This window comes from Schistocerca americana, chromosome 5 (assembly GCF_021461395.2).
Source record: "Schistocerca americana isolate TAMUIC-IGC-003095 chromosome 5, iqSchAmer2.1, whole genome shotgun sequence".
Lineage (NCBI taxonomy): Eukaryota > Metazoa > Arthropoda > Insecta > Orthoptera > Acrididae > Schistocerca > Schistocerca americana.
This window is the reverse complement of record NC_060123.1, coordinates 485,048,206-485,075,667: the sequence shown is the minus strand read 5'-3', so window position 1 is coordinate 485,075,667 and position 27,462 is coordinate 485,048,206. Positions and strand designations below refer to the sequence as shown.

The 27,462-nt window shown below is 40.8% G+C and overlaps 1 protein-coding gene across 1 annotated transcript in view; it reads right to left on the bottom strand.

Annotated features, from left to right (window-relative positions):
* LOC124616033 (collagen alpha-5(IV) chain-like) overlaps nucleotides 1-27,462 on the bottom strand; it is a 616,123-nt gene that overhangs the window by 78,722 nt on the left and 509,939 nt on the right. Inside the window, exons 22-25 of the mRNA XM_047144251.1 lie at nucleotides 25,455-25,612; nucleotides 23,164-23,362; nucleotides 15,915-16,114; nucleotides 1,004-1,103 (exon numbers count right to left, since the gene is read on the bottom strand). Of these exons, the coding sequence (XP_047000207.1) occupies nucleotides 1,004-1,103; nucleotides 15,915-16,114; nucleotides 23,164-23,362; nucleotides 25,455-25,612 (657 nt within the window). The remainder of the gene's footprint in view (nucleotides 1-1,003; nucleotides 1,104-15,914; nucleotides 16,115-23,163; nucleotides 23,363-25,454; nucleotides 25,613-27,462) is intronic.

The window sequence follows — 27,462 nt, the reverse complement described above, 5'->3', positions numbered from 1 at the left end:
TGTGCATATTTATGATCTTTTCTTGTTTCTACATCCACCACACTATAAATCTAGGGAATGAAAGGTACATCAACAGTGAATGCAACTAAGGAACAAATGTACTGGAACCGAGTGTAAGAACAACAAAGCAATTAAAGAAGGAGCTGTAATATGTTTTGTTGACCATTTAACATAGAAATCTTAGTGTTTGTTTTAGAAAAATAAGATTATTAACCATACATCTTTCCCTCAGTGGACAACTCCATAAGGCAGTAGAATGGTAAATTACACAAAGAAGCTATCCTTTATGACCACAGGTCAACACAATCAGATGTGGCCGCAAATCAGCTTATCAAAGTTCTGATTCCATTTTAGCATAAAAGCAGTGGAGTTCTCATTTTCGTGAGAAACCTTTTTTATTTTATTTTTGATTTATTAATTTATTTCCCATGGAGAGGTGAACAAATTGGCATATGAGTAAATTCTGGAGGTGAAACATCAAATACAGCAGATAGGTTGGATACTGGGAAAATGCAGTCAGTCTGCTAAAGAGATCATTAACAAGACACTTGTACAAATCATTTTAGAGCATTGCCCAGATGTGTAGGACCAATACAAAATATGTTGGACAGGGGATACTGAACACATACGCAGAAGGCCAGAACAAATGGTGACAGGTTTGATTGACCTATAGGAGAGTTGGTCAGTGAAAATTGATGCCAACTGCCCCATGAAAGCCTGCTTAAAAAACTTCAAGAGCCACTATTACATGAGGAATCTAGGATTATACTACTGACCCTTATCTATCAAACCTCTAGGATCCTTGAAGACAGATTAGACTAATTATCCTCTGACACAAAGACTTTTAAGCAGTCATTCTTCTTGTGCTCCATACGCGAACAGAACAGGAAGAATGCATAATATGTGGTGCCATTGAAAGTAGCCTCTGTTGTGCACTTCACAGTGGCTTGCACAATACAAATATAGACATAAAAATAATTGTAAATCATACTGTATCACTTACCTGCTGGTCCCTGAGGCCCTTCATCTCCTGGAACTCCTGGTGCTCCAGAGAGGCCAGGGTAACCAATTTCTCCTTGGAGTCCAATCTCCCCTCTTAATCCCTGTAGTAAAACAAAATTAACTCCTTAACTTAACAATTTATCCGTAAAAGTGTGTAAACTTTAAACTTGTTTGTGATTATAGGTTATTTCAAACAGCAGCCTGACAATTATTCAATTAAATGGTAATTATAGAATGGTGAAAAAATATTGTCTTAAAACCTTGAGCTTACCCATTGTTTTCAGAAAAAAACTCCACATTGAATAAAATGTATTAAGACAGACTATTTTAGTCAAATTTCTTTCAAAATTGTTTGCAGTCTTTTTGATAAACAATAAAAATTACAATAATACTCTTTCATACAACACTCATCGCCATATGTTCATGGTTGTGTGAAATGTTCTGACATATAATACAATATATAGGCCTACATCACAATCTTCACACATGTATCTCATGATTCTGTCCTATTTGTCCTCCAATTTGCATCTCAAACTGTACTGCACATCCCACATATTCTGGTAGGATTCTGCTTCTTTACAGTAGCTGAGGCAAATGACAGGAACTGATAGTCAGTTAGAAGAATAGGACTGATGTTTGTGGATGGACGACCAACTACGTTCAAAGTGAATTCCTTCATGTGACATTCAGCTGTCATCTTCTCAATCATTGCCACACATAAATCAAGAGCTTTCTTGTTCCTCTAGATTTCTTGTATAAGCTGAATTAATTAAAGAGAACCAGTTCAAGTAGATCGAAAAACTTTTATAGTATTTTTGCTTCTTTTCCATGTTACTGGATTGTTTGCTGTTTGCTGGTCAACTTTACAAACTTCTCCCACTGTGTCATTATATGATATGACTGTTGCTGGTTTTTTTTCTATCTATGCCTTTTATTTACAATTTTCATTTCTGCATTGTGGATAGTGCTCAAAATAGATGTATCACACTTGTCTTTCTATCTCACTGTTGTAACTTTACCCATCTGAAAAGCCAACATATCTCCCTCAATTTTTTACTGCAAAACTTTGGTGGCATATCTTTTCTAGAAGGTCACACCGGGCTGCATATGTCAGTTTTCTTATCAATAAGGAGATCTGCTACATGTGGAGAAGTACAGAAATTATCAACTTAAAGAAGCAGCCTTTGTTGAGAAGGGGTTTCATTAGCATCAATACTGTTTGAGATGACTGGGACAGATCTTTGTATTCATCATCAAATTTTGGGTCCTTACCTGTATATATAATTATAGATCATATGTAGCTAGATTTGGACTCATGGAATATGTATATCTTTATTCCAAATCTTGCTCTCCTTAGAGGTAGAGATGGAACTCAACCTAATCTCCCTTTACAGAAAACAAGTCTATCATCTATGGTGACATCATTCTCTGGAGTACAACCAATTTTGAATTTATTATTGAGATTTTCTAAAATGGGACAGATTTTGGTTAGCTTTGGCTGAGGATGACCAGCAGGGTCATATTTTGAGCTGTCTGAAAAATGAAGCCATTCCTTTAGTACCAAAAATCGTTTGTAGCTAAGCAACTGGTGAAATATTGGAATTGCAAGTAGTTGATATTTAGAGCAATACATCTGGCTGCTTGGTTTCTTTATAATACTTTATAATGGTATTATACTAAAGAAGATTCTTATTTCATCACTGTTTGTGTCCTTTCAATCAGTAATGTGCTTATCTCAAGCACATCTATTATTCCCAGTGACTACAATATTCACTGACTCATCATCAGTTATTTTACTTAGATATTCAAGTCACTTTGTTTGAAGTCTGAAAGCATTCCAATAAAGGAAAATCTTGGACATGTGGGGGGCAAGTCTGCAAGTTACATTCCATAATGAAAAAAATGCAGGGGAAAACCAGAGTATAATATCTTTACACAATGCAAGTAAATGGCAACTAGAATATCTTCCCCTCTAACTTTGACAGCAGTTAGCCAAGAGGGACCTTCTCATAGCTGCAAAACCAATCAAAGAAGCATCATTGTGCTCTCTTGTGCTCTGTTGTAGCCATATTTGTAACTAACTAGATGGAATGATTTTCTCTGGGGTTTGAATTTCTAGACAGAATACTGTCAAGATAGATAAGTAATCTCAGGCTTTTAAGTTAAGGGGTTATGTATGGTTCTTTGTCTAGCTCAAAATGAGAATCCTGATATGAATATTGAAAATAATTAAATGTCTGGCAGATCAAAACTCTATGCCAGACTGGGACTCAAACCCAGAACCTTGCCTTCATACCAATTGAGCTATTCAGGCATTACTCACAACCTTCCCTCACAGATTTACTTCCACCAGTACATCATTCCAATTTACAAAAAATCTTCTGTATACAGAACTCCTGGCAGAAAAAATAATGTGGAGAAATGGCTTAGTTAAAGTCTTAGGAATTGTTTCCAGAAAGCAACTTTCACTTTGTAGTGGAGTGAAATGTTTAGTGGAGTGAAATATTAATGCTACTGAGAACAATGTTTGAAACAGAACTTAGCAGTTCCTTAGACTGAAGTGACTAAGAAAAGTTTGATAAAGAAACCAGTAGAAATACTAAATGAAGAGTCTCTGGTTTGCGGATGTTCTAAGAGAATTTTGTCATCAGGAAGAAGAGACAGATTTAATGTAAGAAAAGTCAAAGAAAACTGCACAGGTGCACAACAAAAGAAAAGATCATTTTGTATCCCTTTTCAATACAGTTTGATGAAAAGAAACAGAAGGGCATCTTTACAGCTCATGTTGTATGCAGCATGGAGATTAGACATCTGCAAACTTCCAGGCAGACTGCATTTATTTCTGCAATAGAAAGCCGATGCATACATTAATAATAACAAGATAAATCTCCACCACAAGTACACATTCAGCATTTAATCTGAATGTCCATAATTGACATATAGAAGTACTGGAGATGGGCTGAAACTCTTGATACTCTGCTATGCTGAGGTTTAGCACTGGACAAGTCTCTCATCAAAATCTTCAGGTCTGTCAGGTTAATTCTGGAAACCCTACTACAGTCAATAAGTTCCTGGAATATTGGTAATTCAACCTGGCTAAAACACGTTGACTACGGAAGCCTGTATCGTTGACTACAGAAGCCTGTATTTAGAACAGGATCAGTTATTTCTGTTGTTGCACATTGCTACACTTAGTTTACTTGAGAAAATTATTATTTCTCATAAAAACTTGATTGCATCTAACACAATCTATATGGGGACTATAGACTGATTGACACTTGGGACTGAAGACAGATTACTTGAACTGTTGCTGGAATCAAATAATATCTAGTGGGATACAATTGGGATATCAGAAATATACAGAAAGGAGAAAGATAAGACAGAACTACAGTTGTAGTAACCTGCCAGTTTCTACACTTATTGCCCACAGAAGACATCAGTCAAGCATAGTACACACCAACAATCAAACAGCATCTCTCACACTGAGGGCCACCATTCAGAGACTAGAAGTGACGTCGTCATTGCTGACAGCATGCAGCCCCAGTGTATGGAGCATAGCACACTGGGGGAAATGGAAGTAGCAGCAGTGTAACAAGCCAGTCAGGCTGAGGCAGCATGGACAGTGAACACCATTTCCTTCTTGTTTCTCTTGTTTCATACAGCATGAGTGGGCAACCTGCCCCAAGTGGTGGGCCTCTTGCTATTAATGTCAAAGAATGGGTCCCATAATGGCAGTACGTCAATATCTACCCCCTCAAGAGACAGTGCAGAAATCAATGGACATTGATATTCATACTGTTTCATCATTGTCTTCATCTTTGCCTGAAAGTCAGAATAAACTTTTCATTGAAATCTGGGTAATGGATCAGCCATTATGCTCACAAGTCACATCATGGGCCACCGTGTCCCCATCTAACTCACAGATGTATGCCAGGCTTTGGTATCCACCATTGGCACATGTCTATCATCAGTTGGTAAACTATAACAAACAGCACATTTGTATTCTCAGCCAATTCACGGATGACACATTTTACAAGTCAGCTGTTCATTCCATTGGGTAATGGTGGTTAATGATGCAAGTATGGGAAAATCTATTTGGGTTAGACACTTTTGATTTTTCATTTTTTTATTTCGGATGTTGTCCATGTGGTGCCAGACCAAGTGCCTTATCAAGAATTCAGTTCCTTGTGTTCTGAGCTTCCAGGTATGTTTGCCAAAGGATTAGGTCATGCAAACAATTTTGCATCACACAACACCCTCAAACCCTCTGCCCACCCTCACTCTTTTTAGGCACAGCCAGTACCAGTAGCTGTATGTGACCATGTCAAGATGGAGCTGAATTGCTTAAGGTCATTGGAAGTGATTAGACTGATTTCTTCAAGTCTAGTCAACTTTGGCTCTATGGTGACTTCAAGGTCACTATTAATGCATTTATAGACATATGGTGACTTCAAGGTCACTATTAATGCATTTATAGACATGTACCCTTACCTCACCCAAAGGAACTGTTCACAAAGTTGGCTGGAAATCATTTTTTTTTTTAAATCAACTTGGCAGATGCCTACCTTCAGATTCTGTTGAAGAAGGCATGAAAACAGTTGCTTATGGTTAATATGTCTTTTGGCCTCTATCAGTGTGAACAGATAATTTTTCGGGTTGCTAGAGCGCCTGCCATCTTTCAACGTTTTTAGAACAAGTTACATCGGGTGTCCCTTAATGCATCAACTATCTTGATGACATCTTTGTTACAGGTGCTAATGTGTTGGATCACCTATGTAACGTCTGTGCTATGTTTACTGTTCTATAGCATGGGGGCTTCGAATGTATGTCTCACTTTTTCCAGCCTTCCATTGTTTATTTGAGTCATAAAATTTCCCCACAGGGCATGCACGCCCAGGAACAACATGTCACCACCATTACAACTTTGCCCTGTCCATCTAATTTACAAGAACTTCGGGTGGTGTACTGTTACAAGTTCATTCCAAGAGCAGCTACTATCACATGTCCCTTGCATCTGTTGCTATGGAAACATGCTCTTTTTGTTTGGTCTGCTGCTTTTTAGCATGTTTTTGTTCAGCTTAAGGATAATTTTTGCTCTGTGCTGTGTCTTGCAAGATTTCAACCTGACAAGCATCTGGTCTTGGCCATGGAAGCATCCAAGTACAGGGTGGGAGCAGTCCTGGCCCATCATCATTCAGATAGCTCTGAACAGCCTATTGTTTTTGTATCAAAAGCACTCAACATGGCTTGGCAACATTTTACTTGGGTGGAAAAAGAAGTTCTTGCTATTGACTATGCCATAAAAAATTTTCAGGTGTTCTTGTATGGTGCAAAATTTCATTTAATTCCCTGTTTGTCTATCAGAATCCTTACCAGACAAAGCTGCTCATCATCTTCAGAATTGGGGTCTTTTCTTGTACCAGTACAATTACAAGATCCATTTTCATTCCTATGTAGCAACATGCAAATGTGGATGTACTGTTCCAGCTCTCCATGGGCACTGACCCCTTGTTTGACCAGGAGGAACTGATTTGTTTTCAACTGTATAGGGAGGTGAGGCACATGGTGGATGGCATCCCCATCACCAGTTCCCCTATTGCCGCTGCCTTGACAGCAGGTCTGGTGCTCTGACAGGTCATTTGCTGGATCCAACATGGTGGTGCAACTGTCTACCAGGCCAGGCATCAGACCTGCATAGGAATTATTATGTGTTGCACCATTGCCTCCCCCTCTTGGATGGCATTATTCTATTGTCAACAGAAGGGTTAACTCTCCTCATCCTGGATCGAGCTCTCTGCTGTGGGAGGTCCTCCACTTATTACATCAATGTCACTGAGGGATCTCTTGTACAAAACTGTTGGCTCGTCTCCATGTGTTATGGCTGGGCATTATCAGGGGGTGGAACACCTCGTTGTAGCCTGCCATATCTGGAACACCTTGCTGTGGTCTGCTGCAACTGTTTGCATCAGTTGGTGGCACTGTGCATATTTTTTCCCCCATCATGGCCAGCCCCTACAGAGACTTCAGAGAGGGTCCACATTGATTTCACTGGTCCTCTTTTAGACACTTTCTAGTTATTGGTCACTGGTACCTTTTCTGGTTTTCCTTATGTCATTCATTGTCTGTTGTTACAGCAGATGCAGCTGTAAAGGTACTATCACAGACATTCTCCATAGAAGGCTTGCCTTGCACCCTGGTTTTGGACAATGGTGCTCATTTCATGGTGCAATCTTTCAAGGACTTTTCAACACACAATGCCATTCACTACGTCATGGTGCCTCCCTTCCATCTGTAGTCTAACAGTGAGACAGAACACCATGTTTGAACATTTAAGATGCAAGTATGTCAAATAATTACCAGCTGAGAAGGCTCTCTCATTCCTTTTAAGCTCTTACAGAATGACGCCAATTGGAGCCAAGAATCCTGCTGAGCTCCTGCTTGGTAATCACTTGTATCCCAGGATGGGTGCTGGATCCCTTCCTCATGCCATGGATGTGACACCTCATTCGTCAGTGACCCTGGCCACTTCCGGGCTTGGGCAGGCCTGACCATGCCTACCTAGTCTGGCAGCCAGGGTTTTATCAGCACTGACAATGGGTTTGCTTCCTGTGTCCAGTACGGGTGCCTCACACTGTGCTAAGCCAGTACCTCCACTAGTGGGGATGGTAGCTGTGTCTTTGTCACCAGAGCCTCTCCTCATCGGTCCGTGATCATTACTCCCCATCCAACACCACTCATCATGGACTCTGATATCCAGATGGCTCCTGCCCCCTACTGCCAGTCCTGTCCACCTGTCACCCCAAGATCTGCTGGCAATTGGGATGCTCTCATCCCATTGATTTTGTCTGTATGTCCTGGTCCAAGCAGATCAGAAAACTTTCGAACCTTTCCACCTTTGGCTGCTCTTCCACCACCTCATCCCCCCTCCCCTACATGTCTTGGCTGGTTCAAATGGCTCTGAGCACTATGGGACTTAACATCTGAGGTCATCAGTCCCCTAGAACTTAGAACTACTTAAACCTAACTAACCTAAGGACATCACACACATCCATGCCCGAGGCAGGATTCGAACCTGCGACCGTAGCGGTCGCGCGGTTCTACATGTCTTCACAGACACCATGGACATCTCTGCAGTAACAGCATCACAGACACCAACACCAACACCCGTTCCTCCCCCCACCTCCACCCCCAAAAATGGAGGATTGTAGTAACCAATCAGCCCCTACACCTCCACCCGCTGTGGAAATAACTCAGGCTGCTAAGCAAAATGTAGTTCACACCGACCGCTGGCCACAGCTATCCGCGGCAGCCAAGAGGGGTAGCCCAGTTACCAACTGCATTTACCTGTTCTACCATGCACATGCGGTAGGACTCTAGTGACACTGGGTGGGACAGCATCCTTATAAGGCCACGTATGAGCCTCTGGGCTATTAGTTGTCAAATGTATTTGTTACTTGTAACTACATCCAGTGTAATTCAGTTTTTGTCACTCCATGACCTAATAATCATAATCATAATCATTTTCTGATCATGTTTCCTTGTGTTCATAGTTACAACAACAGTCAGGAAAAATCTTTTTATATAGGCAAAACCAAGGTGCTTCATCATTATAAAGGCAATTAAAAATTGAACTGGTGATATAAAAGGAATTCTCAGACTGAATGCTATTAAGAATAAATGGAATATAATCATCAGAAATGGTGCAAGTTTATGCCCCACTTAATTTGCACTCTGATAATGATGTTGATCATCTTTACAAGGAGTTACAAGTTTTGTTAAATAAAAGTAATGCAGACATAATTACAGATAACTTTAAAGCAAAAGTGGGAACAGAGTTGAAAAATTTCTCTTCAGTGTAGGACACTTCGTATTCAATGTTAGGACCAACAGAGGAGACACACTATAGTGAAAGAAGAAATTTAATGGTTAAGTGAGCTTGGCACAGTAGCTTCACACATCTACCAGAACCAGTCATATAACATGATTTTTATATGTCTTTACACCAACATTTCAGTGTTGCCACACCTCTATAGATCACTTCTGTACAGCCAGCAATCATTTTCATTTCACAGTTTAAAACTGGCAATAGTACTGAGAGCTGTAGGGGCCCTTTGTTCTCAAAATAAAGTATAGTGGGATTAGCCAAGAAAAACCTAATGTACACCCCACCCCCAGTCAAACGATTGGTTAGTTCCTTAACCAGGATACCAATGTGGCTGGGAACCCAAAGGAAATCAATCAAATGAGCAGTAGCACTAAGATCATCAGAGACCAAGAAGTGGTGGGAAAACACTGAGCAGTTTAATAAAGCAAAGGGCCTGATAGATGGCCATCAGTTCCATGGTAAAGACCCCACATACGGCTGTTCCATACCAATAGAAGATGTGAAGACATATTCCACTTGATCGGCAGATTTAGAGCCATCAGTGCAAAAAGCAATAGCATCCTGAAACTCCTGTAAGAGTGGGCAAAACAAACAATGGAACATGATTGGAGTGATGGAGGTTTTTGGACCCCAGAAGAGATCCATCCAAATCCAGGGGTGAGGAACTAACCAAAAGGGTGAGGGTGGGGGTGTCAGGTAAGATCATGGAGAAGGGGACAAGGAGGGGAGATGGAAATCACAGCAGAGCTGACATTTTTTATGTCACCAGGAATTGGAAAGAAAACTGGAAGGATCATCCACCCCACAATGTCCACCTAATTATAAACCTAACAAAGAAGGTTTCAGGGTTTGATCTTCCCTGTTATGAATAGTCAAGACTAAACCACATCTAAAGAGGGCAGTAGAGATATGACAGTGTCTTTAAGACATGAGGTTACTGAGAAAGTGCTGGCATGTGGCTGTGATGCGGAGGAACAGACAATAATACACATTGTGGAGAACTGTCCACTTCATGCATTTAAAGGTGGACTAAAACATCTGTATGAAATAATGACTCATGGCATATGGTTGCAAAATATAAACATTAATTTGTACGTCTGTGGTGTACGTATTTGTATGTGTTCAGTAATATCAATCCTAGTTTCCATAATAACAGTTAACAATACATTAACTTTCAAACTTAATGCTTCGGACAGTTACTGCACTGTAGCAGAACTTATATACACACGAAACTTCCTGGCAGATTAAAACTGTGTGCTGGACCGAGACTTGAATTCGGGATCTTGCCTTTTGCGGAAAAGTGCTCTACCATCTGAGCTACCCAAGCACAACTAATGCCCCATCCTCACAGCTTTACTTCCGCCAGTACTTCGTCTCCTACTTTCCAAACTTCACAGATGCTCTCCTGCAAACCTGGTTCGGTCCCGAGTTTGAGTCTCAGTCCAGCACACAGTTTTAATCTGCTAGGAAGTTTCATATCAGCGCATACTCTGCTGCAGAGTGAAAATCTCATTCTGGAAACATCCCCCAGGCTGTGGCTAAGCCATGTCCCCGTAATATCCTTTCTTCCAGGAGTGCTAGTTCTGCATGGTTTGCAGGAGAGCTTCTGTGAAGTTTGGAAAGTAGGAGACGACATACTGGCGGAAGTGAAGCTGTGAGGACAGGGCGTGAGTCGTGCTTGGGTAGCTCAGATGGTAGAGCACTTTCCTGTGAAAGGCAAGGTCCCGAGTTCGAGTCTCGGTCCAGCACACAGTCTTAATCTGCCAGGAAGTGTCATATCAGCGGGCTGTGGCTAAGCCATGTCTCCGCAATATCCTTTCTTCCAGGAGTGCTAGTTCTGCATGGTTCGCAGGAGAGCTTCTGTGAAGTTTGGAAAGTAGGAGACGAGGTACTGGCGGAAGTAAAGCTGTGAGGACGGGGCGTAAGTCATGCTTGGGTAGCTCAGATGGTAGAGCACTTTATCGTGAAAGGCAAAGGTCCTGAGTCTGAGTCTCAGTCCAGCACACAGTTTTAATCTGCCAGGAAGTTTCATATAAGCGCACACTCTGATGCAGAGTAAAAATCTAATTCTGGCTTACATATACATATCGCCAATTTCACCTTCAAAATTAACAAGGAAATCTGTTACAGTGTAAGAAGCAGAAAAGAAGAAAGAATTCATCAGCTGATATTTTTCTTTGAAATAGAATGCTATATAGTTCACATACTTTTTCAAGCTTATGCTTATGGCACAACACTTCCATCCAGAGAAGAACAGAGTCATGAGAATATAGTAATAGACTGTGCAAATACTACATAAATGAGGGGGAACCTTCAGGGATCAGTCAAGATATCCTGATAATCAGTAGCTCAGTTTCATGGAAAATGCTGGAGCACTATCATTCTATATAACCACAGGTAGTGTACTGCTCATCTAAGCATGCCAACTAGACAACGGACTGATACACTGACCACTTCCAGAAGTCACTGGTGCTCAGTACTACTGTTAATATTGATATGAGTAAAAGTGACACAATGCTGATTACCAGAATCTGTGGCACAGGAGGACACAGAAGCTGTAAGTTCACAGCATTAGGTAACTAATGCCATTCAAAGATTACAACAAAGCTACACATGAACAATGATAACTACAGGTGACTGTCAGCTTGATCACAGGGCACTGAAATAGGCAACAGGACACAACTGCGTTGAGCATAACAGTCTCAGTTGTTTGCAAATATATTTATGGAGGATCACATACGCATAATGTGTGTTCTGTTAGAAAAACAACACTCGAGTAAATAAAAACACTGGTCACAGATCTGGATGAAATCAAATCAAATGGATCTGTGTACTGCTGGCCTCTTGTGAACTGCAATGTCAACTGGCATCCCAATGGCTTTTATCTGGATAAATGTGAAAGAACCCTACAGCTGTGCACAAAATATCCCACTATCATTGTTATAGCCACATGCAGTGCGCAGCAGAGAATGGAGATGTGAAGCCGCCAGGCAGGGGAGCTGCTGGAGGTATTGCTAACTACGAACAGACAGGACAGATGAACAGGTAGAGGACGACAGATACTACGACTGACCAGGACATGATACGAGGCAAACAAGCAATAACTGAGGGGATGAACACGGTGAGACAACCGCAATGCTGGAACACTCCAAACAATGACAGTAGGTATCTAAACTGGAGCACAGTACAGCTGAGATGCACACGCAAACTACGGTGAGTACCATACTGCCAGGGTAGCACCACACACACGCCTAAATACCTGACCACAGGAAATGCGACTGGCTGCAGACTTCATGTGGTATGGAGAGTGGCACATTCACACAGTGAGGCTCACGGCGCAGGCACATGCCAGAGCACAGAGACCCCTAGTGGGTATCCAGGTCCACACCCTCTGGTGCACATTCAACTTCCGCACCTTCCAACCCCAGAATCATGGTAATGGATTGCTGGTGAATGCAGGAATGAAGATGGCTGGTCATATGAACCTTTACATCATCCAAAATGGTTCTTTGGCATTTCAAATTACATGCAGAAGATCTTGTAACTTTTCATTTTGTCATGTGTTGGTACAATTGGCAAAAATTTCTTTTTTATACAGAGCAAGGCAGTGCAATGGTTACCACACTGTACTTGAATTCGAGAGGACAATGGTTCAAATCTCTGTCCAGCCATCCAGATTTAGGTTGTCCATAATTTCCCTAAATCACTTAAGGAAAATGCCTGGATGGTTCCTATGAAAGGGAATGGCTGATTTTCTTCCCCATCGCTCCCTAATCTAAGATTGTGATCCATCTCTAATGACCTCATTGTCATTAAACGTTGATGTTAAACTCTAATCTTCCTAATCAAAATATCCATGGGTATGCTGCCGGTCTATAGTGTCCAACGGGCACAATATTTCGGCGATCATACATGTCGCCATCATCAGGTGAACTGACGGACTGAGCTCCTGTGAACGTGCCAGCACAGAGATCCCTACGCTATGGCTGCTCAGAGGGAACTGGGTTCGGTCGCGGCGGTGGCCAATTTAAATACCCTCCGCCCGCGGTGTGCTCCTTCCGCCGTCCGCACCCCGTGCCACGGTCGCGCGGTGGAACAGATTGCGACAGCGTCTGAGATGATGTCGGTGTGATGGCTCTGTCCGCCGTGGTCATCACAACTATACGTTTGCTTGATTTACTCTTGATTAACCCAATCGCTGGTTCCCAAGCCTTGCTAAGATTATAGCCACAGTCACGGTTTATGAGGTCATCATTGGTGCGAATTTCGATGGCCTCTCTAACAACGCTGTCCCAGTATCTCGACGTCTGTACCAGAATCCTCGTGCGGTCATACTCCATGGCGTGATTTTCCAACAAACAATGTTCAGCGACTGCCGACTTGCTCGGGTACATCAGTCGAGTGTGCCTCTGGTGTTCACGGCATCGATCCTCAACGGTACGCATTGTCTGACTAATATACGACTTGCCACATTGACACGGAATCTGGTACACGCCGGCCTTCCTCAAACCGAGGTCATCTTTGGTGCTCCCCACCAGTGCATGAGTTTTATTTGGAGGACAAAACACAGTTCCGACCCGGTGTTTCTTCAGAATGCGGGCGATTTTCCCCGAGAGTGCGTCTGTGTATGGAATAAATGCAGTGCCTACCTCCTCCCTCGTGACTTCATCCATCTCAACAGGTTGTGCTGCAGTGGTTGGGCGGAGAGCACGTTGAATCTGCCACTCTGAGTACCCATTTTTTCGAAATACAGTTCTCAGATGTTCCAATTCCTGGGGTAGACTCTCTGCATCAGAGATAGTGTGCGCCCTATGTACTAGAGTTTTAAGTACCCCATTCCTCTGTGAAGGGTGGTGGCAGCTGTCTGCGTGTAAATACAGATCAGTGTGCGTAGTCTTCCGATACACCCCATGACCTAAGGTGCCATCACCCCTTCTCTTGACCAAGACGTCAAGGAAAGGTAATTTACCCTCCATTTCAGTCTCCATAATGAATTTGATGTTGGGGTGTATGGAGTTTAGATGTGTAAGGAAGTCAAGGAGTTTATCCGTACCATGTGGCCAGATGACGAACGTGTCGTCCACGTAACGGAAAAAGCAAGTAGGTTTCCATACGGATGATGACAGGGCTTCCTCCTCGAAGTTCTCCATGTACAAATTCGCTACCTCCAGTGAGAGTGGGCTACCCATGGCGACTCCCTCCGTTTGTTTGTAGTATTCTCCATTAAAAAGAAAATACGTGGAAGTCAAGACATGCCTAAAAAGTTCAGTGGTATTCTCGTCAAACTTCTGACTAATCAATTCTAGTGACTCTTGCTGGGGTACCCTCGTAAACAAGGAAACGACGTCAAAACTCACCATGATATCTGACTCATCCAACCTGAAGCTATCAAGGCGTTTAACAAAATCCACGGAATTACGGATGTGATGAGGGCATTTACCCACATAAGGACGTAATATTCCCGTCAGGTATTTGGCCAACAAATATGTAGGTGCCCTGATGTTGCTGACAATGGGGCGTAATGGTACCCCCTCTTTGTGAACCTTCGGGAGTCCATATAGTCTAGGCGGTACCGGACCTTGGGGTAACAATTTCTTAGCGTCACCCTCCGGTAAATCTGCGTCCTTGAGAAGCGCCCTCGTCTTGTTCTCCACCTTCTTTGTAGGGTCAACGCTGATCTTCTGGTAGGAATCGTCATTTAGCAGGCTCTGTATCTTATCAGTGTAGTCCTTATGGGAGACAACAACTGTAGCATTGCCTTTGTCAGCCGGTAAGACAACAATTTCAGAGCACTCCCTCAGATCACGAATGGCCCCCCTCTCTTTACTGCTGATATTTGACTTCATCAGCTTGGATTTCGTCAACGCACGACAAGTTTCATGACGTATTTCCTCGGCTAATTCTGGCAGAAGTCGAGCTGCAACCTATTCAACAGCACTAACAATTTCTGTGACCGGAGTGAACTTGGGGGTGGGAGCGAAGTTGAGACCTTTCTGCAAAACCGAGACCGCATCATCACTCAACACCATGCCACTCAAATTGATGACAGTCTTGCACGGAACCTGCAGAGATGGTTTGACAAGGAGACATGAGAACTTAGCTGTTTGACGTCCCGTAGCCTTCTTATGGGCGGAATCAGCTGACACCCAGGTGACACCATCAATCCAATCCCAGGAACAAGAAGTGAACTTACTAGCCAGTTGCAAATGAAGTTTGAGTAATTCCTGTGAGATAAACTCAAGGCTCCGGTGGGTGAATTGCACTCTCTCATGTACCAATCTGTTCCACCGCGCGACCGTGGCGCGGGGCGCGGACGGCGGAGGGAGCGCGCCGCGGGCGGAGGGTATTTAAATCGGCCGCCGCCGCGACCGAACCCAGTTCCCTCTGAGCAGCCATAGCGTGCGGATCTCTGTGCCGGCACGTTCACAGGAGCTCAGCCCGTCAGTTCACCTGATGATGGCGACATGTATGATCGCCGAAATATTGTGCCCGTTGGGCACTATAGACCGGCAGCATACCCGTGGATATTTTGATTATCAATTACGCCGGGAGAAACTCAAGAATCACTCTAATCTTCCTCTTTTTTTAAAGGATGACAGTGCTCATCTTCATGTAAAGATGTATTGCATTCAAATGCCAGGACCTGCCAGCTTGCTGGATATAAATCTGATTGAAATTATATGAGATTCTCTAGGAAGACATATTTCAATCAAGCCAGGACCTTCCATGGCTACTCCAGACTTGGCTATTTCCCTTCTTGAGTAGTGGCAAGTAAGTTAGTAATGCAGGGGCAAAACTGTGTTGGTCATTTGTAGTGATCACACACTGTAATGAGGGATCTTAATAAATAAGATATTCCACTGGTGCAAAAGTTCTGCTTTTGTGTCTTGAGTCATGCAGAAAAGAGTTACAATTTATTTTTTAACTTTTGTTTTTGAAATTGTGACAAGTATCATCAGAAATACTTGTACTTAAACAATGCACTGTTTCACTTTATTGTTGTCATAAAGAGTAATTACTGGTTTACCTTAAAACCTGGGAGTCCTGACTGGCCCGAGTCTCCACGATCTCCCTGGAAACCAATTACACCATTCAGTCCTGGTTCTCCTGGTTCTCCTTTGGTTCCAGGTGCAAACTGGCTAAAACCTGGATCCCCTCTAAAGCCTTTTGGTCCTTTGGGTCCTGGGGTACCTCTCAACCCCGTCTCTCCAACATCTCCCGGAATACCTTAAAGCATTTATTAATTAATTCATATGTTCATCCTCACATTGTTTTGTAAATTAGAACTTACAAAAAACAGATAAATATAATAAATGGATATACAGAAACACCAGGAATTCTACAATTTAGCCTTTTTTTAAGCCCAAAGCAGAACAGTGGACACAAAAATAATAACTTGTACTTTAAAACAGTAAATTTAAAAACTTGTATAATAAATGGACAGAAAATTGACTAAAGAGAAAAATAGAAATATTGTATGGAGCAACTGCAAATAAAAACACTTGTGTCCTTAAGGCAAAGAGGGTGATAAATACACTCCTGGAAATTGAAATAAGAACACCGTGAATTCATTGTCCCAGGAAGGGGAAACTTTACTGACACATTCCTGGGGTCAGATACATCACATGATCACACTGACAGAACCACAGGCACATAGACACAGGCAACAGAGCATGCACAATGTCGGCACTAGTACAGTGTATATCCACCTTTCGCAGCAATGCAGGCTGCTATTCTCCCATGGAGACGATCGTAGAGATGCTGGATGTAGTCCTGTGGAACGGCTTGCCATGCCATTTCCACCTGGCGCCTCAGTTGGACCAGCGTTCGTGCTGGACGTGCAGACCGCGTGAGACGACGCTTCATCCAGTCCCAAACATGCTCAATGGGGGACAGATCCGGAGATCTTGCTGGCCAGGGTAGTTGACTTACACCTTCTAGAGCACGTTGGGTGGCACGGGATGCATTCGGACGTGCATTGTCCTGTTGGAACAGCAAGTTCCCTTGCCGGTCTAGGAATGGTAGAACGATGGGTTCGATGACAGTTTGGATGTACCGTGCACTATTCAGTGTCCCCTCGACGATCACCAGTGGTGTACGGCCAGTGTAGGAGATCACTCCCCACACCATGATGCCGGGTGTTGGCCCTGTGTGCCTCGGTCGTATGCAGTCCTGATTGTGGCGCTCACCTGCACGGCGCCAAACACGCATACGACCATCATTGGCACCAAGGCAGAAGCGACTCTCATCGCTGAAGACGAAACGTCTCCATTTGTCCCTCCATTCACGCCTGTCGCGACACCACTGGAGGCGGGCTGCACGATGTTGGGGCGTGAGCGTAAGACGGCCTAACGGTGTGCGGGACCGTAGCCCAGCTTCATGGAGACGGTTGTGAATGGTCCTCGCCGATACCCCAGGAGCAACAGTGTCCCTAATTTGCTGGGAAGTGGCGGTGCGGTCCCCTACGGCACTGCGTAGGATCCTACGATCTTGGCGTGCATCCGTGCGTCGCTGGGGTCAGGTCCCAGGTCGACGGGCACGTGCACCTTCCGCCGACCACTGGCGACAACATCGATGTACTGTGGAGACCTCACGCCCCACGTGTTGAGCAATTCGGCGGTACGTCCACCCGGCTTCCCGCATGCCCACTATACGCCCTCGTTCAAAGTCCGTCAACTGCACATACGGTTCACGTCCACGCTGTTGTGGCATGCTACCAGTGTTAAAGACTGCGATGGAGCTCCGTATGCCATGGCAAACTGGCTGACACTGACGGCGGCGGTGCACAAATGCTGTGCAGCTTGCGCCATTCGACGGCCAACACCGCGGTTCCTGTTGTGTCCGCTGTGTCGTGCGTGTGATCATTGCTTGTACAGCCCTCTCACAGTGTCCGGAGCAAGTATGGTGGGTCTGACACACCGGTGTCAATGTGTTCTTTTTTCCATTTCCAGGAGTGTATAAAATTTGACTGTATATTATTATTGTTATTATTAAATTTAGTTATTACAAAATACAAATGTTTTATTCCACCATTGAGCATATTTACATCCAATTGGTGTCATCAGTGTTAACATAATAATAATAACAATAACAATAATATAAACTTCAACATGACCAATGTTATTAACAACAATATAATAATCCAAGATGGATACAATACATATTTGTGGAAATGTAAATAATAACAAGAAGTTTTCAAATAGATCAATTACAAGATAAATGAACTACATAATTCAGTGCATGACAAATAAATAATCAAGCAGATAATTAATAATAATTACATGAAACAGAAATAAAATAGTTGCGCAGTGTGGCATATGTGTAGTTTGCATTTAAATTATAGTCCATACTCATAAGGAAAATGGGTCATTTGTCACAAACTCAAGGAACTCTTGAGCAGAGTAAATTACTTTACTTTTGATCCACCTCGAATGACTGGTTTTAAATTTATTTACTGGCACTTTGTAGGCATTTTCAAGTAATTTGTTGAAGTAGACAGGACCAAGATATTTGTAGCTGTTATGTGTCTTTGCAAGCCTAGCATATGGCATATTAATTGTATGTCCACTTCTTATGTTATGATCATGAACTGTTCTCCTTTAGTCAAATTTACTCAGATTCTCTTTAGCGAGACAAGGCAGTTGTAAATATACAGGCCAGACACTGTCATTATATTTAGTTTCTTAAAATAATCTCGACATGATTCATATGGGCTAAGTTCTGCTATGCACCTTATGGCTTCCTTTTGCCATTTAAACACTAATTTTGAGCCTACAGAACTGCCCCATAATAGTATTCCATGACTCAGGTGCGAATGGAAGAATGCAAAATATGCATACAACGGAAGATCTTTACTGACACGGCTCCTCAGCTTGTAGAACAGATATATGACACATGCCAATTTGCCACATATCTTCCCTGAGTGGGTATCCCAGTTGAGCTTTTGATCTATATGGAATCTTAATAATTTTACTATTTTGTTAACATGAATGGGAGCATTCAGATTGAATACAATAGCTTCAGTTTTACTACCATTCTTCTGCAGTACATTTTCCTCAAGCCAAGTAGTGCACCTCTCCACTGCCACTGCCATGCTGGGGTGCACATTTTCATGATTGGTATAACATATGATGAGTGTTGTGTCATCAGCATATAGCACTGCATCACATGATACAACTACAGGTAAATCGTTTATATAAATAATGAAAAGGAAAAGCCCAAGAACAGATCCTGAAGGTACACCCTTTACAACTGGGAGACATTCTGTCATTTGGTTATTTACCTTAACTAACTGTTTTCTATTGTCCAAGTATGACTTCATTAGGCATAGGGCATTCTCTCTCACTCCATAGTGGTAGAGGTTTTTTTTATGAGAATATTGTGGGAGAGCACATCAAAAGCTTTCCTGAGGTCCAACAGTGCTGCACAGATAATATCTTTATTTTCAGAACAATTGTATATTTTTGCTACCGTACTCTCAACTGCATTGACTGTAGAAAGGCTGGATCTGAAACCACACTGTTAGGAGGTGAGTATACCATTATGTTCAAAATATTGAATCATCTGTTTATGCATGCAGTATTCTATTATTTTTGATATTATGGATATAAGTGATATTGGTCAATAGTTATCTGCTGATGCTATATCTCCTTTCTTATGCACTGGTTTCATTACAGATATTACTTTTGTTATCAGTGGTAGTTCATAAATTTATTTAGGCACCATTATTTATTTGTTGCTGTGACTTGGCAATTAAACTGGAATTAATCAGAAATTAATGAAAGCAAGTAAATATTTTTCTTGCTTGGCTATTACCAAGGCAATTGTAATTTAGAGAAGTGAAGCATGGCATGCAAAAAGTTATTTAGAACAAGTTCATGTTTGGCAGAGTCTAACATGTCCTACTATGTCAGAGAATTTTTTCTGCCAGTATCTGGCTACAAAAAAACACACATTGTTATGAGCACGAACAGTGCAGTGGAACAAATTCTACAATAGATTGTTGTTGGCAATGTCCTGCATAATTAATGGCTTTCAGCTATCATACAACAGTTGCCTTTTAATGAAGATAATGAGATTATTCAAGGAACATAATGAGATTATTTACCTTGCTAACATATTGGCAACTGTGTCTTTTCCAAGCTTTAAATTCATGTAAGGAAATTTGCAATCCTGCAATGCAGACAGATTGGGATGGTAAGTATCATCAGATTGTATGACATTTACTAGAATTTATTGTTTTTATTCATGTAAAAGTCAGTCAGGTATGTTGCAATAGTAAGGGATGACTGGAAGTGCTTTGGACCCATTTTTACAACACTTCAAATTATGATTTTTGTGCAGTATGGTACCTTTTATAATTTGCTTGCCATGAAGTGACAGTGGGACCAGTTGTGACTCAGTAGAAACAGATATAAGTTGTCTGTTGTGAGCTCTCATCTGTACAGCATGTTTTTTGAAAACCAAGGAGTGTTGGTGCACATGTAAATATGTAGTTCTTTGCAAATTGCATTCTGGATATTTCTGTGAATCAGCAGCCACTGCACACCTATCATTTAAAGGGACGATATACAAAAACACTATCCATTACAAGTACAGCACAGAAATCAACAGAAAAGCAGTAGCATTAATGAGGTGCCTGCAGAAAACTGTTTACTGACCCATTTCTGTTGCTAATGACTGACTACAACCTGACAAATGCATCACTTGGCTACAAATGGAATGGCCTCTGTCAATACAACATGAGCTGTTGCTCTGAGTAATACAAGATGCAAACATGGGCATTGCAATTGGTGTTATAATTACAGATAAATGTTCATATTACAATTTGGCAAATTTTTCAATAATTTTGATTTTTTTAAACAAATTCATGATAACCGCTTTTAACATCAGGTTACAATACGTATTTTGTGGTTCTTTTCTCAATAGTCACATAGTATATGTGACTAAATGAGTGACATTTTCTTTAAGAAAATGATTTCTGGCTTAATGTTTGAATTAAAAGACAGGACTGAAAAATTACGAGTTAAGTAAATCTGGAATAGAATCAGCAACAGGCTCACTGAAAGTTAATGATAGCAGATAATGCAAAACATTGTGTTAGTGATCTAAGTCCAAGAACTATTGTTAGCATTAGCACTGGTGGCAAGTGCAGTGCTGCAGACTTAATGTTGCTGCTAGTAATGATGCGACTGGACTGCTGCTTGGAGTGAACTGGTTAAGCATGTGATCACAGGCTTATATTAGTACCAAGCAGGAAGTAACTGCTGGAAACAGTAACACACGGCGTGGTTGACCTCCTTAGCCAGTGATATTTTGTGGTCTATTGAGGACAAGAATGATTTTTTACTGAAGTATATATTTAATATTCCTCTAACAAAAAGTTCAAACACCTGTTTGCAATATGTACTTTCATAGAAATGATGAAAAAGAAATACTTCAGTAAAAAACCATTCTTGTCCTCAATAGACCACAAAGTATCACTGGCTAAGGAGGTCAACCATGCCGTGTGTTACTGTTTCCAGCAGTTACTTCCTGCTTAGTACTAATATAAGCCTGTGATCACATGCTTAAACCAGTTCACTCCAAGCAGCAGTCCAGTTGCATCATTACTAGCAGCAACATTAAGTCTCCAGCACTACACTTGCCACCAGTGCTAATGCTAACAATAGTTCTTGGACTTAGATCACTAACACAATGTTTTGCATTATCTGCTATCATTAACTTTCAGTGAGCCTGTTGCTGATTCTATTCCAGATTTACATAACTCGTAATTTTTCAGTCTTGTCTTTTAATTCAAACATTAAGCCATTATGCATTGTCTCATTGAGTTAATGTTTCCATCTGCAATTCACAACAATAACTAGTTTACATAAATTTATTGTCGTCTAGACCTAGATCAGAATAACAAAGTGACTGAAAGCTAGCTGCCTACAAGACAACTACCATAGCAAAAGAAATGAAAATTACACATTAACAGCTAACATATGAATGTAGTCAATATAGAACTGCACAACTGCTGCTACTGGAGCCATATTGCACTTACATGCAACAGCAAACTGGCAACACCCCCACCCTCTTCCATTCTCAGATATCAATCATTTTTTATTCTGATCCAGGTATAGTTTTACAGTTTGTGTGTCAGTTTTTGGATTCAATAGGTTACTATCCTTCAAAGAAGTTACCAGTGACATGACTGTGTCATTTCTATCTATGATGAAAAAGTAGAATATCTGCCTGCAAAAGTGTATTTGGATTGTTCATTATTATCTAAAGAAAGAGCATGACACCTCACTAAATTCCTTTAGGCATTTCCCTGTTTTAAGAGTGAAATAGTATGTCATGGGGGCTATAACTTGTTAAAAAGGCAGGTAATAAAATACTACACAACACCACACCATGTGAAAAAATTAGCAACATCTTACTTCAAACAATTACAAGCACTATTCTTCAAAATGGTAAAAAGGTCTTGCTAAATGTGTATGCTACCACTTCTTTCATAATACTGCTTGCAAATTAGTTTCCAAACATACAGTACAGTACACACCAGGATGTTAACATCACAGTTCTATAGCATAATCATATCTCTTTGACCACAGAGATTCTGCCTAGGTCCACAATGAAATTTCAGTTTCCACCTGTATGGTGAAACTTTAGCTTTGGTTTGAATTGTTTCAACAATTTTGAGAAATAACCAAATGTTAGTTCCTTCCTGTGCTTAGGGCATTCTAAGAGAATTTTAGGGACATTGTACGGTAGGCATTTCTCTATTTTTATGAAATGTACAGAATCTATCATGATGTGATTTTTCTTTAGTATAGGGAACACAATATTCAAGAAGATTTAATCATAAAACTATCTCACAAATTATTTAGTATTACAGCATGTTCAGCAACATCCAGTAGCATTCATTTCCTCTTCATTCAGACAAAAACAACCTGAATGAAGTACATTAGAATTCACCACTAAAGTATTTTGCTAACAGTTGAACAATCTGGACCGTGTGTTACTAAAAAGCCTCTTTTCTCCCTAAGTAAATGACTTCATGGCATTATCACATTGTGTGGTGATATGTGCATTAAAAAAACTTGAGTTACCAACTCATGACAGGGTCTTTTCTTATCTTCACAATGGATCTTCGGGGAATTGAAAGAAGTTGTGGTAGTGGGGTACAAGTGAGAAGCACTAAGTCTACTTTTTAAGATACAGACAGAAGTCACAATTCCAGCCCACATCAATGAAAGAAAAAGAGAAGAGACAGAGAGAACTGTCTGTACCTGGTCTTCCCATTAATCCTGGATCTCCATCTCCTCCTCTCATGCCTTTTGGCCCTTGGAGGCCTGGGTAACCATCATCACCCCTCTGTCCCTTCAAACCAGGTATACCATCTCTCCCCTTCAAACCAGGGTAACCTTTGGGGCCCTGTTCTCCTTGTACGCCCTTAGAACCATCGGGTCCAGGGTCCCCAGGCAAGCCCTGAAAATAATCAAAATGAGAGAAAATCAAAAATTGGTGTAGTTTCAAAAATTTATAGTTACTGAACAGGTTTAAATTGCATAGTATCTCACTTCTCTCAGTACATAGCAAGGGTACACATTTGAATAGCTTTCATTTCATTCTGCATAAGATGTGTTCACTAAATAGTTTACAACTGCCTATTCTCCATTAAAGTGAAGAATTTATTTTATGGTCTTGAACATACCTTGATTCATGCAAATTTTCTTGTATTTGCACTGCATTTTTCACAAGAGTATTCATAAAATGCAAAGCAAACATTGTTCATAAAAATGATCTCACAGATATATTCTTAAAAAAGCACGAAAAATTCTATTTAGAGTGTTATTTCCCATTGAAGTGTAGAATTTATTTTATGGTCTTGAACTTACCTTATTCACACAAATTTTCTTGTATTTGCACTGCATTTTTCACAAGAGTATTCATAAAATGCAAAGCAAACGATGTTCATAAAAATGTTCTAACAGATACAGTCTAAAAAAGCACAAAAAATTATATTTAGAGGACTTTTATCTAAGGAAAAGTGTTATTTCTGCCGAGACAAACTCTAGAGCTCTTCACAAACTTGTATATAATGCGAAAAATAGAACCCTATGAAGGTGTTTAACATTATTTTGGGGAAAAAAAATGAAATGATCATATGGCATCGTTGGCCAGGAGGCCCCATGCGGGGAAGTTTGGCCGCTGCATTGCAAGATCTCTTTAGTTGACGCCACTTCAGTGACTTGCGAGTCAATAATGATGAAATGATGATGAAAGACACACAACACCCAGCCATCACAAGGCAGAGAAAAATCCCGACCCCATCGGGAATCGAACCTGAGACCCCATGAGCAGGAAGTGAGAATGCTACCGCAAGACCACAAGCTGCAGACATTATTTTGGGAAGAAAGTAGTTAGGTTATGGAGGAGTCCTCAATAGTGAACAAAACATATTAAATACTGCTTAGCTTCCAGATAAACTAGTTACTCCACAGTGAGTCTTTCACTCTGTAGAGGAGTTTATGCTGTTGTGAAAATGCCTGACAGGCTGACTCTAATCTGGAATCTTGCCTTTCATGGGCAATGCCTGTAGCAACCAGCTATCCAGGCAAATTTAACACTAGGTCCCCATAACTTCAATTCTGTCAGTATAACTGATGCAATGAGGTAGCTTACTCAGCATAAACATTGCCAGTGAAAGACAAGGATCTGTGTTTGATTTATAGTCCAGGTTAGATTTTTAATAAATCATGAAGTTAGCCAGTTCCTTTTGAACCTGACAGAAAGAAAGAGACAATATAAGGAATGTCAGTTTTGAAAAAAAAAAGTAATGCTAAGCAACCTAATAATTTCTTCACATGACACAGAAATGTTTCCGTCTATGAGGCAGGCTACCATTCAGAATTGGTACACAATGAATTGAGGAATGCCCCAGCCACAAATTAATTTGTTGATGCCTTCCAATACATCATCAGACATAGCTGTGGTAAGAACAAAGACATACAATACAAAAGATGCCTCAAGTCAGATACATGCAACAGTGGACAACAATTTCCAGCAATATTTACAATGAAGTAAAGTGGGCACATAAGATACTGAAAACATATCTCCCTTATACATGGAGCCAGGTGCCAAATTGACTACATGTCAAGATGTATGGCTCCATGTATATGAGAGTTATATTTTCAGTACCTTATGTGATCACTTTGGTGTGTTTCTTTTTTGTACTTCATTGTAAGTAATGATTGGAACTGTTGTCCACTGTCCCATATATTTTTCCTGAAACATGTTTTAGATTGTACGATATTGTTCTTAGCACAGCTACATCTGATGATCATTATTCAAAATAATTTGTAATAAATACCTTCCACAATTCATTGTGTGGCAAACTAATATTTGTTTTGCTTCATTACTTCCCATTCAGTAAGGTCAGCAGTCACAGAAAATAATATGGGACAACAAATTCCAAAATGTTTATTTCAATGTAAGATGGCACAAAACAACATTAAATGGTATTCATCTGCTCAACACTGAGCTTTTAATTCAAGGGAACTCTGTTTATGGTACTTACATTCCTGCCTCTTATTCCCGGCAGGCCTCCAAATCCACGGTCTCCCCTGAAGCCTTTGAAACCCTGTGGGCCAGCAGTAGGTATTCCATTGTCTCCTGGCTGCCCTTTCAGACCATTCAGTCCTGGTAATCCTTGAATTCCCTCAGCTCCTTTGAAACCTAAAGGACAAGCAAAAACAGTTAAGAATTTTTAGCATATCGCAGCTCTGTCAGCAACTGTGATAGACTAAAATATTGCAAGATCTGCCTCAGTTGTGCAAATTTTCTGGTCTTTACCCAGATTTCAGCTAGAATGATCTAGTCTTTTTCAGAAGCATAAAATTGCTATAACATGCCAGAATAAGGCACAATCAACATTAAAAATTAAAACCTATATATATATCGACCACCATATTTCTCTCTTGGTCGCCGCATACCATTTTCAGACATCAAGCATCGCACTTCCCTTTAAATTTAAGTTTGGCCCACTACTCTTTCACGAGAGTTTGGACACCTTTATAGTTGAATTTAACAATTATGTAGCACAGTAAAGTAAAACTTAGCTGCTTTAAATGCTTCCCCTTTCAATGATAACGATAACGTTACACACATATTGCATTACTTACAATGTTACATGTGGAAGATTATTCCCGTCAAAGGTACATTGTAGATTATATGTTAGTACACTTGACCTATGCCGGTCAATAGCACATAAGCATGATGACGGAGATGTTGTACCCTCCGCCACACTTAAATTAATTTGCATGACCTATGTCGGTCAATATCATAGATGAACTTAACATTGTAGATTATATGTTAGTACACTTGACCTGTGTCAGTCAGTAGCACATAAGTGTGATGACGGAGATGTTGTACCCACCACCACACTTTAATTAATATACGTGACCTATGTCGGTCAGTAGCATAGATGAATTTAACAATTATGCAGCAAAGTAAAGTAGAACTTAGCTGCTCTAAATATTTCCCCTTTTAATGATAACGATAACATTACACACATATAGCGTTATTTACAATGTTACCTATAGAACATATTTCCCATCTAACAGACATCGTAGACTATATTTTAGTATACTTGACCTATGTCGGTCAATAGCACTTAAGCATGATGACAGAGACATTGTACCCTCCACCACACTTTAATTAATATGCTTGACCTATGTTGGTCAATAGTAATAGTGTGATGACAGGGGCGTTGTATGCCCAGTTACACCCTAATTACATTTTAGATAATGAGTAAGGTTTTAAATAAGTGAGACAAGTAAAGTGCTCACTACTAGTCTTGTTCGGTGGGGATACTTTACACGATGACCATATGTGCATAAAGTTGTAAATGTACTCCTTAAACTTTATATACCCAACAAGTAAATTTCCTACAGTTTAATACAATTTGCATATAGTTGATACACGTAGGGACTGCATCGACATAATGCTTAGTTTGCTTAAAATTATGGTTATCAGCTCCCAATACGTGATAAACAGACAGCCAATGATATACAGCCTTGACTCTCTGTATGCACACGTGCTTGAGTTGCTATGTGCTGAATGCAATTCCGCGTGCAATGGTCAGTGCCAACCTGTTTGCCCCTGCCAACCGACCATATGGCAAACTGATGCCGGGGCTGGACTTCAGTTAAGTAGTTTTAATTCGACATGGTACCATGGTACTATAGGTTTTAATTTTTAATGTTGACTGTGATTTACTCTGGCATGTTATAGTAATTTTATGCTTCTAAAGAAGGCTAGATTATTCTAGCCAAAACCTGGGTAAAGACCAGAAAAATTTGCGCAACTGAAGCGGATCTTGCAATATCTTTTTCAAAAACAGTTAATTCATTATATATACTGGATATTGAAACTGTTATTATACTTGTTCTTTTTCTCTAACACATCAGACATCGTCATTAAGCTGAATAATTTCTAGAATACATCACACTGTGTCATTTTGTTTAGGTCTTTTTTTTATTCTCTTAGTTTTCAGACTTATCAAATGAAATAACCTCATAAGATAG